Source organism: Mercenaria mercenaria, chromosome 1 (genome assembly GCF_021730395.1).
Source record: "Mercenaria mercenaria strain notata chromosome 1, MADL_Memer_1, whole genome shotgun sequence".
Taxonomy (NCBI): Eukaryota; Metazoa; Mollusca; class Bivalvia; order Venerida; family Veneridae; genus Mercenaria; species Mercenaria mercenaria.
Genome location: NC_069361.1, coordinates 37,588,742 through 37,603,428, shown reverse-complemented (window position 1 = coordinate 37,603,428; position 14,687 = coordinate 37,588,742). Strand labels below are relative to the sequence as shown.

The 14,687-nt window shown below is 37.5% G+C and overlaps 2 protein-coding genes across 12 annotated transcripts in view; one reads left to right on the top strand and one right to left on the bottom strand.

Moving 5' to 3' along the window:
* The window catches only part of LOC123541327 (selenoprotein N-like), a 30,621-nt gene extending 21,782 nt beyond the window's left edge, over window positions 1-8,839 (bottom strand). The window contains exons 1-5 of one of the 2 annotated variants that reach the window (XM_045326752.2): window positions 8,150-8,839; window positions 7,512-7,649; window positions 6,390-6,422; window positions 6,013-6,045; window positions 3,914-4,263 (exon numbers count right to left, since the gene is read on the bottom strand). In XM_045326752.2, coding sequence (XP_045182687.2) covers window positions 3,914-4,263; window positions 6,013-6,045; window positions 6,390-6,422; window positions 7,512-7,649; window positions 8,150-8,467 — 872 coding nt within the window. In that variant the 5' untranslated portion in view covers window positions 8,468-8,839. The remainder of the gene's footprint in view (window positions 1-3,913; window positions 4,264-6,012; window positions 6,046-6,389; window positions 6,423-7,511; window positions 7,650-8,149) is intronic. The other variant, XM_045326759.2, reaches the window with a different exon arrangement.
* A 4,751-nt stretch (window positions 8,840-13,590) lies between these two features.
* The window catches only part of LOC123541339 (girdin-like), an 81,299-nt gene continuing 80,202 nt past the window's right edge, over window positions 13,591-14,687 (top strand). For all 10 annotated transcript variants that reach the window (XR_008371145.1, XM_053544664.1, XM_053544654.1 and 7 more), the window contains exon 1: window positions 13,591-13,891. Coding sequence is in view for 9 of the 10 variants with exons in the window: in XM_053544664.1 (XP_053400639.1) it covers window positions 13,844-13,891 (48 nt within the window). In the remaining variant the exon portion in view is untranslated. The remainder of the gene's footprint in view (window positions 13,892-14,687) is intronic.

Sequence of the window (14,687 nt, the reverse complement as noted above, 5' to 3'; positions counted from 1 at the left end):
CTATCAGGTGGGGGAAGAAATTGACCGGTCAGTTCTTTCCCCCCTAGCATATACTTGACCTCTCAGGTGGGGGAAGAAATTGACTAGTCAGTTCTTTCCCCCCTTTAATATACTTGACCTATCAGGTGGGGGAAGAAATTGACCAGTCAGTTCTTTGCCCCCTAGCCAGTACTTGACCTGTCGGGTGGGGAGAAGAAATTGACTGGTCGGTTCTTTCCCCCTAGCATATACTTGACCTATCAGGTGAGGGAAGAAACTGACCAGTCAGTTCTTTCCCCCTAGCATATACTTGACCTATCAGGTGGGGGAAGAAATTGGCCAGTCAGTTCTTTCCCCCCAGCCAGTATTTGACCTGTTGGATGGGGAGAAGAAATTGACCAGTCAGATCTTTCCCCCCTAGCATATATTTGACCTATCAGGTGGGGGAAGAAATTGATCGGTCAGAAATTGACCTGTCAGGTGGGGGAAGAAATTGACTAGTCAAGTTCTTTCCTCCCTAGCCAGTACTTGACCTGTCAGGTGGGGGAAGAAATTGACTGGTCAGTTCTTTCCCCCCTAGCCAGAACTTGACCTTTCTGGTGGGAAAAAGAAACTGACCGGTCAGTTCTTTCCCCCCTATCATATACTTGACCTGTCAAGTGGGGAGAAGAAATTGACCAGTCAGATTCTTTCCCCCTAGCATATACTTGACCTATCAGGTGGGGGAAGAAATTGACCGGTCGTTCTTTCCCCCCTAGCACATACTTAACCTGTCAGGTGGGGGAAGAAATTGACTAGTCAGTTCTTTCCCCCCTAGCCAGTACTTGACCTGTCGGGTGGGGAAATGAAATTGACCAGTCAGTTCTTTCCCCTACTAGCCAGTACTTGACCTGTCGGGTGGGGAAATGAAATTGACCGGTTGGTTCTTTCCCCCCTAGCATATACTTGACCGGTCAGAGTGGGGAAGAAATTGGCCGGTCAATTCTTTCCTTCCTAGCCAATATTTGACATGTCGGGTGGGGGGAAGAAATTGAGCAGTCATTTATTTCCCCCCTAGCATATACTTGAACTATCAGGTGGGGGAAGAATTTGACTAGTCAGTTCTTTCCCCCCTAGCCAGTACTTGACCTGTCAGGTGGGGGAAGAAACTGACCGGTCATTTCTTCTCCAGCTAGCCAGTACTTGCTGTTAGGTGGGGAAGAAATTGACCAATCAGTTCTTTCCCCCCCCCAACATATACCTGACCTGTCAGGTGGAGGAAGACATTGACCAGTCAGTTCTTTCCCCCCTAGCATATACTTGACCTGTCAGGTGGGGGAAGAAATTGACCGGTCAATTCTTTCCTCCCTAGCCAATATTTGACTTGTCGGGTGGGGGGAAGAAATTGACTAGTCAGTTCTTTCCCCCCTAGCCAAGACTTGACCTACCAGGTGGGGGAAGCATATACTTGACCTATTGGTTTGGGAGAAGAAATTGACCATTCAGTTCTTTCCCCCCTAACATATACTTGACCTGTCAAGTGGGGGAAGAAATTGACCAGTCAGTTCTTTCACCCCCCTTGCCAGTACTTGCTCTGTTAGGTGGGGAAGAAATTTACCAGTCAGTTCTTCCCCCCCCCCCCCCCCCCCCCCCAGCATATACTTGACGTGTCAGATGGAGGAAGACATTGACCATTCAGTTCTTTTCCCCCTAGCCAATTTCTTCCCCCACCTTAGAGGTCAATTACTGGTTTGGGGAAAAAACTGACCACCCAATTTCTTCCCCTCCTGATAGGTCAAGTACTGCTAGGGCGGAAAGAACTGACCGGTAAATTTCTCCCAACCTAACGGAGCAAGTACTGGCTAGGGGGGAAAAAACTGACCGGTCAATTTCATTTCCCCACCTGACAGAGCAAGTACTGGCTAGGGGGGAAAGAACTGACTGGTCAATTTCTTCTCCCCACCTGACAGGTCAAGTACTGGCTAGAAGGGAAAGGAATGACCGGTCAATTTCTGCCCCCACCTGACAGGTCAAGTAAAAGATAGGGGGGAAAGAACTGACCGGTCAAGTTCTTCTCCCCACCTGACAGAGCAAGTACTGGTTAGGGGGGAAAGAACTGACCGGTCAATTTTTTTCTCTCACCTGACAGGTCAAGTACTGGCTAGGGGGGAAAGAACTGACCGGCCAATTTCTTTCCCCACCTGACAGAGCAAGTACTGGCTAGAGGGGAAAGAACTGATTGGTCAATTTCTTCCCCCACCTGTCAGGTCAAGTACTGGCTAGGGGGGAAATAACTGACCAGTCAATTTCTTCCCCCACCTGACAAGTCAAGTATATGCTAGGGGGGGGAAAGAACTGACCAGTCACTTTCTTCCCCACCTGACAGGTCAAGTATATGCTAGGGGGGAAAGAACTGACTGGTCAATTTCTTCCCCCACCCAACAGGTTTAGTACTGGCTAGGGGTAAAATAACTGGCTAGTCAATTTCTTCCCCCACCTGACAGGTCATGTATATGCTGGGGGAGGGGGGAGAGAACTGACTGGTCACTTTCTTCCCCCACCTAACAGGTCAAGTATATTCTAGGGGGGAAAGAACTGACTGGTAAGTTTCTTCCCCCACCTGACAGGTCAAGTATAGGCTAGGGGGGAAAGAACTGACCAGTCAATTTCTTCTCCCAACCGACAGGTCAAGTACTGGCTAGGGGGGAAAGAGCTGACCAGGCAATTTCTTCCCCCACCTAACAGAGCAAATACTGGCTACAGGGGAAAGGACTGACTGGTCAATTTCTTCCCCCACCTGACAGGTCAAATATATGATAGGGGGGAAAGAACTAACTGGTCAATTTCTTCTCCCTACCTGACAGAGCAATTACTGGCTAGGGGGGAAAGAACTGACCAGTCAATTTTTCCCCCCACCTAACAGAGCAAGTACTGGCTATGGGGGAAAGAACTGACTGGTCAATTTCATTTCCCCACTCAACAGGTCAAGTACTGGCTAGGGGGGAAAGAACTGACAGGTCAATTTCTTCTCTCCACCTGACAGATCAAGTACTGGCTAGGGGGGAAAGAACTGACTGGTCAATTTACCTCCCCCGCCTTACTGGTCAAGTACTGGCTAGGTGGGAAAAGAACTGACCAGCAGTAATTTCTTTACCTTAGAAGAAATTGAAACAGGAAAAAGGCCATCAACTGAGAAAAATTAACAGAAATTATATAATTTCATTTTAATAAAAACATTTCTTTAATTTACACAAAATATGAAACATATTTCTTATTTTATATGAAATTTAAATGAAAACTGACTATCAGAAATAAAAAAAACAGGCTTGTTTAAAGAATAACCAGGAATAACCAGTTCCAATTCACTAACAGGGGAAATAATTGACTAGCCAGAAAAACTGACGAGAGGGGGAAAGAATTGACTAGTTAGTTTTTTCCCCCCATAAGAATGATCAAGAGTAACCAGTTGCAATTGGGAGGAAAAAATTGACTAGGGGGGGAAAGAACTGACCAGTCAGGTTCTTCCTCGGGGAAAAAACTGACTAGTCAGTTCTTTCCCCCGGGGAAAAAACTGACTGGGGAAAAAACTGACCGTTACACCGGTAACCATTCAAATTTGAAGTAAACCTATAGATGTATAATTAGCTTTGGTTCAAAAACCTTAATACTATAAATTTACAATAAGGCACAGTCAGTGATATGGCTTCTAACAGAAATAGGGGTGTCCATGACCGAGTGGTTAAGGTCGCCGACTTCAAATCACTTGTCCTCAGCCATGTGAGTACGAATCTCACATGGGGTGTAGAAATCTTCATGTGAGGAAGCAATCAAGCTGGCTTAAGTAAGGTCAGAAGTTCCACGCAGCTATCTGCCCATGATGACTAAATAAATAAAAAATAAACACATGAACAAAAATCTAGAAAAAAACAAGAAAAGAAAAGTCTGGTATGTTTACCTGAACACAATTTCTATATATTTCTCATTTTTTGCCCTGACCATTGCTACAGAACCCCTAGGTTTGAACCTTGACTGAATAAATGGTCTTGGATGAAATAAGGTCAAGAGTCTATGTAATGTCACATATTGATCCTTGACGAATGGCGGAAAGTAACGATTGCTAGAAATGTCAGATATCATTTTCTGCAAAAATGTCTGTTCATCTTCAACAATGTGATAAACCCTTCCAACTTCAAATGAATGATCTTTCGGTAAGAAAAAATGAAAATGGTGGACAGCGAAGTTGAGAAATTCCAAGTTTCCTCTTTTCCAACTCTTGAGACCATATAAAGGGTCTGGGCTACCAGCCTAGAAAACAGAAAAGAAAAATACATCTTTATTGCAGTATGAATAACAAAAGGTTTGTCTTTATTTCATATAGAGTTGAAACACGATATCTCGAACTTGCTTATCTAAAAAATCTCGAAGACATTTTCAAGTCCTTTTCCAAAAACACATACCAGGTAATACAAAATATCATTTTAAGTGAAATTTTCTATATCTCAAAGGTAAAATCTTGATCCCTTGGAGTTTGAGTTACCGAGTTTCAACGGTATTTATAATATATCATAAGGTAAAAGGCAGGAGAATGTCTTACAGAACTGGGTGGTAAAAGGTGGAAAAAGAAATGAGCCACGCCATGAGAAAACAAACATAGTGCGTTTGCGACCAGCATGGATATCAGACCAGCCTGCGCATCCGCACAGTCTGGTCAGGATCCATGCTGTTCACTTTCAAAGCCTATTGCAATTAGAGAAAACGTTAGCGAACAACATGAATTCTCACCAGACTGCGCGGATGCGCAGGCTGGTCTGGATCCATGCTGGTCGCAAACGCACTATGTTGGTTTTCTCATGGCGCAGCTCAAATGTATACAGCATTCATAGACATGTTCTTTTTAAAAGCTTAGTATTTTTGAGAACATGTTACGTTTATATACTTGTAATATTAAATAACTTCGGTTTATAAGATGTTTCCATGTAATCAAGAAAGAAATTCTTTAGAGAGATGAAACAATACTAATCAATTCACACATTGATCAGGAAATGTAATGAACAGCTGTAAAAACTAGCAATGTGCATGAAATATGACAAGTTAAAAGACAAGAATATTGAACTGTGCAAATATAAGATTCTGATATACCGGTTAGTTGATTAGAAAGCAATAAACTGAAGCTATGTTGCTCTCCTAAGTAAATTTAATAACATTTGTCAGTACCGGTACTTTAATATATCTCTATCAATAGGGCAGACAACCTAATCGAAAATGACTTAGTTCAGGAAAACAAAGTTTCTTATTGAAAATACCGTAAAAAAAGATGCTTTGTGATCTCCATTTTTATCAAACTCTGAGACAATTTCCCATGATTGATAAAGGGAACGAAAATCTATGGAACTGCAGTGCTGAAATTTCACCATAATAATTGTAAGTAAACCACCAGTTTTGATTCTGCTATATGTTATTTATTATTTCTTTGACCTTTCATTTCTTGACTGACAATTTCATTGAACTATCTTTGGTTGGAATTTTACTTAATTTTTCAATGGTAAATTCATTATGAATGTGGCCAAATCCAATAAAGTCATACAACCCATCTGTATTAACAAACAATTTCAAACAATAGATTATATATAAACACAGAGATGTGACAATTGTTAAAGAAAAAACTTTCTTCCAAAACTTTGTCATCTAACTTTTTTACTGGCAAGGAAATATTTGAGCCGCGCCATGAGAAAACCAACATAGTGGCTTTGCGACCAGCATGGCTCCAGACCAGTCTGCGCATCCACGCTTTCAAAGGCTAATGCAATTAGAGAAACCGTTGGCGAACAGCATGGATCCTGACCAGACTGCACGGATGTGCAGGCTGGTCTGGATCCATGCTGTTTGCAAAGCCACTATGTTGGTTTTCTCATGGCGCTGCTCAAATAGCCATTTTCTCAAAACCTTGGCACACTACATTTATAAAATGAATCGAACAATTTTTGCCACAGCCCTGGAAATGTTACCATATTTAACTTAGTTAGATAAAACTATCAAAGATAAAAGTTAACATACTAAAAATCTTCTTCCTTCTTCAAAGCTTTCAAGCTGAAAATAATCATTTTTTCCCTATCATTTAAAAAGTCTCTCAGAAAAGTTAATGGAAAAGTTACTGGGTGTAATTTATGTGTGAAACTGAATATTTAATAACAAAAGAGGCAATAAAGGGCTGCACCTTGATGCAGAATTATTAAATTATTGAATTTGCAAGTATGCTTTAATACATAAAAAAGCAAATTTACTTCTAAGAATTCCAAGTTCTTTATCAAGTAATATGCAACTTTCATAATTGTTTAATACAAAACTGATATAGTTAGATAAACGTGTGTTACTTAAACACACTTTTAATCATCTAGGATATAATGAACTGACTTAGAAAAAAATGGTCTTACTGCATATCTAACTGCAAATTCTATCCAACCCACCTGAAACATCATAAAATGTAAAAGGCATTTAGACGACTACTGACTTTGTACATGTATACTCATTATTCTGAATATATCTCAACAGTATTTTCATCTGTTTTTTTTTAAACAGTATGTGACTGACAGTGTGTTGGTAACTTTAAGCAAAATATGATATTCAGTTATATTCTAACTGCAAAAAAAAAAAAACAATGAAAATTCAATAAAATCATCTTGTTATTAATATATAACAGAGTTTACTTGTCTAAATTTCAATGTAATCTGACATTTTTCTTTGGGATTTAAATGTAAAACCCACAACTAGAGTCAACAAATGATATCCAGTAATGTCAAGCCTTATCTCAATACTGCAAATCTCAAGGGTTCAAATCCTGACTCTATAAGTCATTTCAAATGTAAAAAAAAAAAGATGAAATGTGCAGTACTACTGATACTATTTTTTTACTTAAGCGACTAACAAGGAAGTTGCTGTAACACCCATCATTTTATACATTTCTATAAATAGTAACAAAATTATACACAATCCTGTAACCCATGCATGCACAATAATCCAGAACTGGCATGTCATAATTATGGGGTATAATGAACAAAAGCAACATTCAGGTACCGGTATATAAAAAAAAAACATCTCATTAAACAACAATGACCTGACTTCAGTGGTGATTGGTACTTTTAAAGAGGTTTTATTTTGTGTCCACTATTAATTTTGTCTTGCATCTCCAATTAATTTAATTACATACAATATCTTTTATTTATAACTTTGATGATAAAGGTATTTACACAAGTCAAGTCATCACAGCACAAAACTATTATAAATGCCTTCTATACCATATTATGTTCTCTTATTAATACATTTTGCAAATGGGAGCGATTATTAAGTCCCTCAAAAATTATTTCTGTTAAGTGAATATCAAACTTCTTATCAATTGATTTTAGCAATTATAACACTATCATAATGTTGGTATTCATTTATTATCTAAATTAACTAAAGATAAATAAAATTTTAAAATATCAGGTGGGGGGAGGTGGGGAATATTCAGTACATTCACAATAAGTTTGCATGCAGCAGACAATGTATGTGATACAAACCACTCCAGCTCCCTTGTGTTTGTCCAAGTCTCTCATCATTGATGTAAGCTCTAGGGGTTTGAAACTTGGTACCACTGTAACAACTTCATCAGCCAAGGTTATCACCTGCTCATACTGTACCTCTTGTTCACTGCTTACCTATAAAAACATGATAGTAAATCTGCTAATTTCATGTACAATACTAACATGATGCCCAACTTTTATTCTGTTATCACGTCAATTGTTTTCCTCTATCCCTGTATATTAAGTCTATTTCATGAGACAACATTAAACTAAAGCCAAATATTTTTAAAGCGCAAGATTGTTTCTTGATGAACAAGATTGGGTATACATCATAAGCAGACCTAACAAATATTATTCCTTTGACATGGTATGAACTTGGCCCAAATACCGAGCTATCTTTTTCCCCAAACCACAGGCCTGAGCCTCTTCCCCTATTAGTAAAAAAACCTTCTGATATATGAGTCATGTACATGACCTATAATATTGTTAAAAAATGTAAAACATATCAAAAACAGCTCATTTTTTAAATTGAAAGCCAACTTAACGAATCACAACTATTAATGTCAACAATTAATTCTTGCAATCTCACATTATAAATGCATAGTATTGAAGATCCATGAAAATATCAGTCTTACATTTGGTGGGGCTCCATTTACTAGATGATGGTACATTGGTTCAAACTCGTATATCGAGATATAACCGTCATCGTTGCGATCAAATGCCTTGAACGTCTGGATTCCGGCATCTCCAAGGTTCATTGCAATCTCTTCTGGTATCTCATTCCTTCTTGCATAAAAATAAATCCCTCCAATCAAACATGATATTATGCCAATAAGTACAGAAAATGTCCAAAACATACATTTACAGCAACCCATCCTTTTCTTTTTCGTATTAATTATTTTTTCTTCAAGTTTTTTTTTTTTTGCTGGCTCATCTTCTGATTTCGATAACATGTTTTAACAATAACATTAATTCTCCTTTTAACAGTTTAAAGCCTACGTGCCATTGCACTCATACACCAAAAAATAACCTTTTACTTCCTTCTTTGAGTAGCAGACTGAAAACTGTAGATCTAAATCAATCAATTTTTTGAGTGGTACTTTGTGGGTCTTTTTAACAAATCTATGTTGTAAAACTATAAGTAACTTATCAACTCATAATGAAATCCACTAAAATCACAATTCTAATTGTCAGTGGTGATATTCAATACTGATTTTTTCATCGCTTCATTACTTTTTTTGTGATCGTTCAGTGTCATTTTCTACTTTCGGTTTTGAGAAGAACCGATCATTCGCATTTGTCCTTATTTTTTTTTTAATCATTTAAACTTACAGTTTATCTTATATAAACAACAAAAACGATTTCATTACATCTTTACCGAAATTTTGACTACTCTGATAAAACGAATATAAATTCGATCTTGCGGAAGAAGAGGCCCGTTACAGGGTTTGACTCGTTCTACATCTACATTGAGAGCGTTAAGTGCGCAAGAAATTCATGAAAAGACTTTCAGAGATTTTATATTTAAAGGTTTTAATGTAATTCCACAGAAAGGTGCGAAATCGAGTTGTGAGATGCGCGAGCTATTTCATATAAAACAATAATAGAGTAAAACACGGATCGCTCGAGGACGCAAATTGCTCGAGTTATTCAGGGTTGGACCGCTTGAACAGCTTGAGCAGGCTCGACCCTCGACTCATCGATGCGCAAGCGAGCGGGGTTCCACTTTATCTATTATCTTATTATATAGAAGACATTAGCAACAAATTTGTTAATTAAATAAAATAAATAGCAGACGAATGCACTTAACTAGTAACAGTTAGAGCAACAAGAGGATAACTTTTAAGAGCAAAATTAATGAAACTAAAGGGCAGCAATTGACCAATCCCGACATTATTTTGCTTAGATGGGCTCTGTGTATGTTGGTTAGAAGGAAAGTATCATCGTAGACCTGACTGGCCGTCGCAACATCAGCTGGCTGTTCAGGGGTCTATTAGACAATATTGTACACTTCAAAATATCTTATTAAACGCCTGTAAAGGTACGACGCAGGACCACTTCTGGTATAAGGCGTCGGGGTGGCTGATGGTCGTTGAGAGCTGACTTAAAGCTCTCCGCCGTCTCTGCGCATGCGACACTGTCTTCCAATTTATTCCATTCCTGCATTGCCTTAATAAAAAAAAATGTTTATATTGTTCAAAATTTGCAATGTTCACTTTGTAGCAATTAAATGATTATTACAGAATTTTTCTACAATGTTAGAACTGATACTGTCACTAATGATTTTGGGACGTATTCGTCTTCTGTTTAATACGGGTGTTAAGTAACTATTTTGTCAATTGCCGGCACCATACCCCTAATTAAAAATTTTATTGTTTTGTATTATTTTACACACTGGCCATTGTTTTTACAGACGCGGTGGTTCCAAAAGAAATGTGGAAAAACATTGCCGAACTATCATTGGTAAGTTCTGTAATGATTTTTCCGTATTAACTAGAAACAACAAGTGAGACTGAATTCTACTTGTGTTCGCTTCCAGTGTCCTTAATGTAAATCTCGAGGAAATATGTTTCTATGAACTGGTGGACAGTTACTTTATAATCATTTCCACCAAAAAGTGAAACATAATATCAAGTGATAAAATAGATTTTTGATAAAATAGATTTTTAAAAAAAAGTAATGTCTGAACCGCTTTGAATTTATACTTACCACCTTAATGCTACGAATAATACGTATACCAGTAGTACACTCTAAAGAAGCAGTTTATGTGAAGAGTAAGAGACGAGACAGGTTTCCAATGCTATAGAGATACAGACAGAAAAACCTTGAAACAATGAATATCTAGAATATCAGAAGGCGAAAAAATGACTGTTCTTTCACAACGTCAATCATGTCGTTTAGGGGCGAATTATTCAAATGCACGTGTAAATTTTTAGAGGTATAACTTTGACCAGGAATGATTTGATGTGCTGTGAACGAAGTCCAACGTAAACAAATAAGTTAAAAATATCGTTAGGTTTATATTAAAGAATAAAAAATAAGGTAAACGGTAAGTTTTTCATATTAACACATCCTGGTAGTACAAATCAAGAACTGTTCCGGGCACGTCAAAAAGGACATATTAAGCACGAGCTAATCAAGTTTGTTTCTCTTCGGTAGTAGGGGTCATTTATTGGCCTCTTCAACTAAGAAATTGCTTTCAAGTCACGCAGACTTCCCCTTAAATTGACTTCACGTCAGTGGTTTGTTCCCCTTTATACTAACGAGCCATTTTCCCCAAAACATAACAGGTCCAGACCTATTCCAAATACCAAACCATATGATAAAGCAGCAATTCTAAACAAACAATTTGAATCTGTTTTCTCAAAACCTTAACTAGTCAGTCTTAAACAACTTTATGAATTAAACCTCTTTGAAAGTGACAAATTTCAACAACTTAATAAAATGTCTGACATTGTAGAAGGTGTTTTGAAAATGCTCAAAGATCTAAATCCAAACAAGGCGTCTGGTCCGGATCAGCTGTCGCCAAGATTACTTTAAGAACTTTCTCTCGAAACAGCTCCTTTTCTCACTAAAGTCTTCCAGAACTCACTGAGAACTGGTATAGTTCCAGAGGACTGGAAAACTACTATTGTTGCACCTGTATACAAAAAGGGTCCTAAATATAAAGCCAGCAACTATCGGCCAATTTCTTTGACTTGCATAGCTTCCAAACTAATGGAGCATATCATGGTCTCAAACATCATGCGCCAATTCGACAACAACAATCTTCTCACACCTTTCCAACATGGCTTCCGTTCTAAACATAGCTGTGAGACTCAACTATTATCCTTCACACAGGAAATTTTTGACAATCTCCAATCTGGAAAACAAACAGATCTCATTGTATAATGGATTTCTCGAAAGCTTTCGACAAAGTCGATCATCAACTTCTTCTCTATAAACTTATGAAATTTGGTGTCAACAAAACATCTCTATCCTGGATTCAATCTTTCCTTAGTAATCGTTCTCAATCTGTAGTAGTTGAAGGCTCACACTCTGATTCTTTACCAGTTCTTTCAGGGGTTCCCCAAGGTTCAGTGTTGGGTCCTTATCTCTTCCTTTGTTCATCAATGACCTTCCCGACTCTGTTAAAAGTAGAATACGCTTATTTGCTGATGACACCATCATATATCTCACTATCGACTCATCAGTAGACTCCTACAAACTTCAAGATGATTTGACAAAATTAGAAGAATGGGAACGTAAATGGTCTATGGAATTTAATCATGATAAATGCGAAATCATAAGAATCTCTAAAAAAAGAAAAAATATCATCTTTCCATATAAATTACATAATCAAGAACTAAAAACCACAGAAAATGTTAAATATCTTGGGATTACTATTAGTGATGACTTTAGTTGGAAAAAAAAACATATTGAATTTACAAGCTAGTAACACCCTCAGATTTATAAAAAGAAATGTACAATGTAATAACCGTAATATGAAAGAAACTGCCTACAAAACATTAATTAGAATACTGTAACACCATATGGCATCCATGGCAGAAAAACTTAACATATGAGATACAAAAGGTACAAAGAGCTGCAGCCAGATATGTTATGAATGACTACTCATACCAAAGCAGCGTAACATCAATGCTTGAAACTCTTAAATGGCAGACATTAGAACAAAGAAGAATACATGCATCTTTAATTATGTTGTATAAAATATCACACAACCTCGTCTCTGTAGATCATAACCACCTGACAACCTCTAGAAATTTAAACGTTATCATTCCATCTTCAAGAACACAATATCATATGAACTCCTTTTTCCCCCGCACAGTCAGATACTGGAACACCTTACCTTATAACATAAAGGACAGTGTGAACCTTCAGTGCTTCACATCTGACCTAGACTCGTATATGTACTAATGTCATCATCCTGTTTTTATTTTTAACAAGCTGTATATATTACTGCTCTTACTCTCTTAACAACATGAATATCATGTATCATGTAACATAGCAACATGCATTTAAACAACTGCCCCGACCTCCCAGTTATGATCAGAAATTGATTGTTGGGAGTATATCTCCGTAGATGTAGATGTAGATTTCCCTCCTAGCAAAAACAAGCTGTGACCATTATGTTTCCTAGCTTTATAAATGGCCTGTCATTAGAATTGTGTTCTAAGTTTGTGTTATTCTATGTGACAACTCTACAACAGAATTTGTTAATGATGTACGTAACCTTGTAATAACCTAAGTTTCGAGTATTAAACTACACTATCTGCAACTATGAATGACTGATGTCATCAGCCGAGTGCCTATTTGTCGCACTGCAATTCCTACGTCAGAAAACATCCTTGGGATGGCGAACACTAATGGATGGTATCATGACTGATTCAGTCTTTCTTAATCAGAGAAAGGTGGACGCTCTCTTGATTGCGCCACAGAGGGTTTATAATATAATTATATTTATTTATCAAAATATTGACAAAATTTGGCAGACATGACCTCAAAATGTTTTCTTTTTTTTAAAGTGGTTGAAACATGTTGAAACTGTAGCAAAATTTGTTATACGAACAAGAATATGCTCAGCTTACTACAAAAGACTAAGCCGGGACGGGGGAGGGAAGGAGGCTGACCCCAAGTTTGGGTAGGAAGAATATATCACTCAAAGTTTTCCTGCACTAAATCACTATTTTCACTTGAATTTTTCGGGTTACGTTATAAAAAGATATCGCCGTCGATTCCGACGAACATTTTTGGAAATAAGCGGCAGGGCCTCACTATCAAGGGGCAGAAATATCAAAATTCGCGTTCCTGTGTTCTTTGAGTGCTCTCCCCTTTGCGTCATTGGTATCAGAAGAACTACTTTTCTTCAATTAGCCGGGCACATGTAAAAAAAAGTAGTTCGTACACAACTTTATCATTTTAAATAACAGCTAAACTGATGTTTCAATAGCACTGTCTTATTTTTTGTTATGGAAATTTTCTTTAAAAGTTAAAAATGAAGTTTTTGCCTCAGACATGAAATCACAATCTTTTGTTGCGAGCAATAATATTTCACTAAGTTCAAAGGTCTAAGCCGTGTAGTCAATGAAGCGTTGAGCCGAAATGACAAAAATGTTTGAAGATAAATTGGATTACAAAAGTTCAATAACAGTTTCAGACATATTGTAGTTTTCTCTCATTATGTAGTTTAGGAGTTGTTTTGTATAAGTGTGTAGTGTTTCATTGTTTTCAAATGAAATTTTGGATATAAAACCCCGGGTTATAAAAGCGCATGTGGATTTACTAAGTTTTGAGAGTTTGTTTTCAAATGCGAATTTAGGGAATAAAGAATGGCTAACATTGAGCCAAATTATATGGAATGTCCCCTTGTGATATGGGTAAGATAGACGTGCTAAAGTAAGGCATTGTCATTCTTCATTAATAGAAATAACCTAATTAGATTATAAAATTTTGACATGTTTGAACTGTTGAGGTACGTTTGCCATTTTTGTGAGTCACAAAAATTCCATCCTATCACTGTCAAATTAAATCTTGTATTTTAATTGCCAATAAAATATGTGGTTGTAAACTGTTGTGTTAAGAAATTTAAAGCTTTTTGTAGAGGAATCATTCATACCATTGTGTTCAGAACATGTAGTCTGTGTAACAAACCCTGATTCATGTTAAAATTAATATTGCTCAGCATAAAATTGTAATTGTCCTCTGCCTTTTTCGAAGAGAAATAGAGGGACATAGAAATAGGCTGTGTCCTTCCGTCTGTCGCACTTTGTGTTTGGTCCATAACTTTGACATCCATGAAGGGATTTTGAAATAACTTTGCATAAATGTTCACCATAACGAAACAACATGTCATGCACAAGACCCAGACCCCCAGCTCCAAGGTCAAGGTCACACTTAGAGGTCAAAGGTTAACATGGTCTGGTCCATAACTTGATGTGCCATCCATGAAGGGATTTTGAAAAAACTTCGCATAAATGTTTACCATAATGAGACAATGTGTCATGCTCAAGACCCAGACCCCTAGTTCCAAGGTCAAGGTCACACTTGAAAGTCAAAGGTGTACAAGGTCTGTTATTTGTCTAGTTCATTAAACTCTAACATTCATCAAGGGATTTTAAAATTACTTGGTATAAATGTTCCCAATGAGATGACCTGTCATGCGCAAGACCCAGA